At 28.2% G+C, this 4,656-nt stretch overlaps 1 protein-coding gene across 1 annotated transcript; it reads right to left on the bottom strand.

Moving 5' to 3' along the window:
* Positions 1 to 528: 528 nt before the first annotated feature.
* LOC112595265 (lachesin-like) lies at positions 529 to 3,812 on the bottom strand. Its single transcript, XM_025340406.1, has 4 exons — positions 3,713 to 3,812; positions 1,037 to 1,224; positions 681 to 893; positions 529 to 534 (listed from the first exon to the last, which is right to left on the bottom strand). Exons 1-4 carry the CDS (start codon positions 3,810 to 3,812, stop codon positions 529 to 531), a joined length of 507 nt encoding a protein of 168 aa, XP_025196191.1.
* Between the last annotated feature and the right edge of the window lie 844 nt (positions 3,813 to 4,656).

The following is a 4,656-nucleotide window of genomic DNA, read 5'->3' on the forward strand; positions in this document are numbered from 1 at the left end:
ATACCTATTTAATAAAGGTAATAAATATATTTATTCAAGTATCAGTATGCCGATATATATTATTAAGGGATGGTTATAAGCAACCAGGGTCCAGGATTATAATAAAAAATGTATACCTAATTAAATTATGTGTACAATTTTTAAATTCTAATAAGTAAGGTAGGTATATAGACTTTTAGAATTTGAGTATTTATTTTTATAAAATAACCACAAAAAGATAATTGGTGATAGGTACAACAATATAATATATACTTACTGTTGTATTTAAAGTGGACACAATAGGTAATAGAGTACAATTTTTACCACTAATAAATAAAAAGGATAATTTAGTAAACTATCCTTAGTTGGACATCCATGTTTGGTTTTGAAAGTTCTCTATGAGTATACATAATATTCGAAACTGTTATCACTGGGGCAAATGCTATACGGAAGTCAACCATGTGCCGCACACCTTTGCCATCACTATTCACCGCATCATAGAAATAAGTTCCGTGGTCATCTTTTGTTAAATTAGGAAAGAGTTAGACATTATCTCTGAAAAAAAAGTTGTATTTATTTATGAACATAATTAATCTGTACATCCAATTATAAAATTTTATTTTGCTTATTTTTCTCTGCTGATACCTATAAAACTTTCCTCCTGTCGTTAAAATGCCATTAAATTGTCGGCTCCATGTAACCTTTGGTTCAGGGTATCTGTCGGCATAACATTCTAGTTTCGACGGTCGACCTTCTCTCGCGATTAATGTGGCCGGAGACGAAGAAAGTTTTAAAATGCTTGGAGACCGATTCACTTCCAACTTAATATCTGCAGACGTATTGATACCGTCGTCGACATCACACATCACAACACAACGATAGAATACTACATCTGTGTCACGTATGTTCTGAATCTGAAAAATAAATTTATAACGATTTCGTTAAAAAAAATTAAGTATGGCTATATGGAGTTTGAAAAAAAAGTTTTGATAAGGTTTTTAACAACATTTTTGAAATTACATACCTTTTATGTATAACTACTATTTCCGACTCCAACTTCTACTGAAAATCTTGGATTTCGAACAATAAGTTTTTTTCCGATCGATAGTACAGAGGTTTTAGTGGGCTCTTTTTTATCAAATTTTATCCATGCGACAGGAACTCCGCTAGCATTGAAAACTGAACATTTCATTTCAACAGCTCCACCAACATCTTTTACGGTTGTTTGTATATTCTGAGAATGGGCTGAAATTGAAATAAATGTATGACAATTTAAAATTTGATTTTCAACATCAGAATTTATAATATATTTTAGTATAAGTACTTAATAGTATTAATATTTGTTATAACATCATAGCTAAATCACTCGATTTATCGTAACTTAGTATGTCTGGTAGGAAAAAGATACTATCGTATTGTAGTACCTACATATATTTTTAAGTACCTATTATGGTTTGTGTACATATTCATATTGAGAACCACGGAATTCATAGCTAAAATGACGTTGGTAAATATATATATATATTTCAATGTTAATTTAGCGTTATCCAAAGATCCTTTGAGGAAGCGACTACCACTATCCTCCGAAAATATTTTTGACTTGAACTAAACGAATTCGATTAAATAAGAAGCTATTTAAAATATAAAAGTCAATTTTCATTTTTATTCAACATAAATAGTTTTTCAATACTACTTTGATATAGTATCAATTCAACACATTGAGCTTGATTAATGTAATGTAATGTTCGAACAATTATTTCGTTTTACCTATCACATTAATATAATTAACCTTTTATTGATTACAAACGATAATACATTAGTTTATACACCAGTATAATGTACAACGGCGTACAAAATCAATGACAATTAATTCAAGGCCTCTTGGATACTATGGGCGGAAATTACTATACCTATAATGGAGATAGAAAAATTCCGAGCGCTAATTAGTAATTACTAACTGTTCTTACTACCTTTTCATTGTAGGCACACATTCCAATCGACCAACGCGACTTATTATACCAACTTAATAAATATTATAGTTTTTTTTTTTTTAATTTAAAAAATTGGATTGAAATCAGGTATTTTGTTAAACAATTTTTCTAACGACTCATTCCACATTATATTTTCTTAATTTCATTAGTTCCCATAATAATTAATAATCTATTTGTAATCATTGGGAGGAGCGACATTTTTACCACTTAAGTGCTACAACTAAGAAGGTATGTATAAAAAACATATACTTAAAATAACACAATGTATATAATTTTTTCTTGTTATATTGTTACTTTCGAAATTCGTGATCATTATTTATCCACCTCTCGGAAATCAATAGTTTTATAAGTTTTAATGCTGCTCGTAAAATATACTAACCTATCAGTGGTGGCAGTCTATAGCAGCAAAAGTTAAATTAAAGTTAATTGTCAAGGAATTTGTTTCAAAACTTCACAAAGTAAATTAACACCTAAACAATTTAAATTTGAAGTTTTTAGTTATCTTATAGGTAACAACTTTCTTAAAATATTTTCTAAATATTAATTTCCTTTATGACGTTTTTTTAATTTAATTTTTTATACTTATGTATGTATTGTTAATTTTGAATATAACTTCAGGTATAAAGTACATAAGTTTTCTTTTTTGTTTCAATATTAAAATGTATAAATATAATGAATTTATATTGTAGTTTAATTTTATTAATTAAATTATATAATTCTTATATCATATCATATAATATGCTACCGTATTAACAATAAAATAATAAACATATATTAAGAAATATTTTCTGTTATCAACCGCAAATATATATACATTAGTGGTTAGATTTTTAATATTTTGATCTCCTCCCCTTAATGAAAATAGATCCTGCTGCAAACCTATACAGTAAGTATGTATACACCAATGTGTCGTCATACAGCAAGAAATTATTAACACCCAAACAAATAACCATGTAGTATTTTTTTTTATGATTAATTTAATTTTAATATAATTGTTTAGAGGTACTCACCGAGATGGATGCATAAAATGACAAACAATACTCCGTAGGTAATCTTCATCTCGTTTCCTTTGCGTAACAGTTGTGCGAAGAAGATAAAATATATTGTAATTTGAAAAGAAATCCGAAACGTTTCGGGGTGTTATGTCAAAGTCGAAGTTGCAAAGTTACAAGAATTCCAGTGGAGTTAATGGACGTTATGAATTGACCACAGACTAAGATATAATAAATTAGATTAACCCTTTGAGGAGCAGCCTTGGTATACGTAAATGCAATCCAGGGAGCAGCTTAGGAATGAGAAATTAGGAAAACAAATTATGAGCGAAGACGTATATGTACGTCCTATTTTTCACTCGCGAGTTTTAGCAAAGACGTATAAATACGTCTTTTAATTTCAATCCTTATAGTTTTTAATTTTTACAAATATAGCTCAAATTAAAATAAATGATGATCTTTAATAATAAATATGTTAATTTTATTTAAATAAAACTAACAAATTTAAATATATATATATATATATAGCTTCAAATCATAACAATATTAGATTATAAAATATTTTATTAGTGTAATATCACAACAAAATTTCTTTAAAAAAAAAAAAACAAAATATTGTAAAAGAGGTACCTTACCTTGTTAATTTAAAAACATATTAAATATACTTTAAATTAAAATAAATAACGATTTTGACATAATATAATTATGACAAAATAATAAAAATAATAAAAATAATATAAACATTAATACTTTTTACAGTGGTAGTCTTTGAAACATGGATCGAGACACAGAGCTTTACCACAATCCTTACACTCATATCTGGTATCTTTCCGACTTCTTGTGCTAACATGGTATTACTATGAACATGACATTTTCTGACTTGTTTTTACCTGCCGATTCAATAAGTGTGGGAAATGGCAACAGATAATCTTAGTGGATTATTTAACGATACATTTTGTGCTCTAGCTGTTTTCGGTGTACCATGATTTTCGAGGATTTGTTGAATTAGTTTCATTCGAAATCTGTAATTTACATTTTCTTTTAAACCGCTAAATATTATGGATTTAGTTTAAAAGTCATATCTAATAAATGGAAAAACTTTTATACCATTTAACGATTTCCACAGTTCCATTAAAGCTCATCACATTATCACTTATCTACTAAACCTCATGTATTATTAATCTAGTATGCTGTTAGGTTTTGATGTAGTTTTCTAGTGTTTATTATTTTCATTTTGGCTAGGTATGCTTGACAACATAACAGTCCCTCTTGATACTTTCCATTTTAGAGCTAAAGCTTAGACTTTTGAAATCCATAACACATTCTCCCACTTTAATTTCCATACAGCTTATTCCTTCTATTATTTTCACTGTTCCGCACTCTGTTTTTCGTGATAAATATTTAAAAAGTGGTGACGTTACCAATTATCAAGTATATAATATGGCCTTATGAAAATATGGCTTATTAAGTAGATACTACAGAACCGACATTCTCAAGATTCAGTTAGTCTATTTGAGATTGAGCTCAGTATACACCAAAATCTAAATGGTTCCAGATTCGCAGTCACATAAAACAAACAATTTTATACCAAATCTATGGCGTTTCGAAGGAATAAATTGTTTAAACATAAACGACCTTTCCATTCCACAATGCGTTCGTCTATACATTTTCTGGCCCGGAAATGAGTTTTAAAT

Source organism: Melanaphis sacchari, unplaced genomic scaffold (assembly GCF_002803265.2).
Source record: "Melanaphis sacchari strain LSU unplaced genomic scaffold, SCAv2.0 Contig263_pilon_pilon, whole genome shotgun sequence".
In the NCBI taxonomy this organism is placed as follows: domain Eukaryota; kingdom Metazoa; phylum Arthropoda; class Insecta; order Hemiptera; family Aphididae; genus Melanaphis; species Melanaphis sacchari.

What these genes read in the sequence shown, in the direction of transcription:
- LOC112595265 (XM_025340406.1), bottom strand. Translation starts at nt 3,812, where the DNA reads ATGTTAGCACAAGAAGTCGGAAAGATACCAGATATGAGTGTAAGGATT. An exon ending in AAAGACTACCACTGTAAAAA is followed by an intron (nt 1,225 to 3,712) that starts GTATTAATGTTT and finishes TTTCAATTTCAG; the next exon opens with CCCATTCTCAGAATATACAA. An exon ending in ATCCAAGATTTTCAGTAGAA is followed by an intron (nt 894 to 1,036) that starts GTTGGAGTCGGA and finishes TTTATTTTTCAG; the next exon opens with ATTCAGAACATACGTGACAC.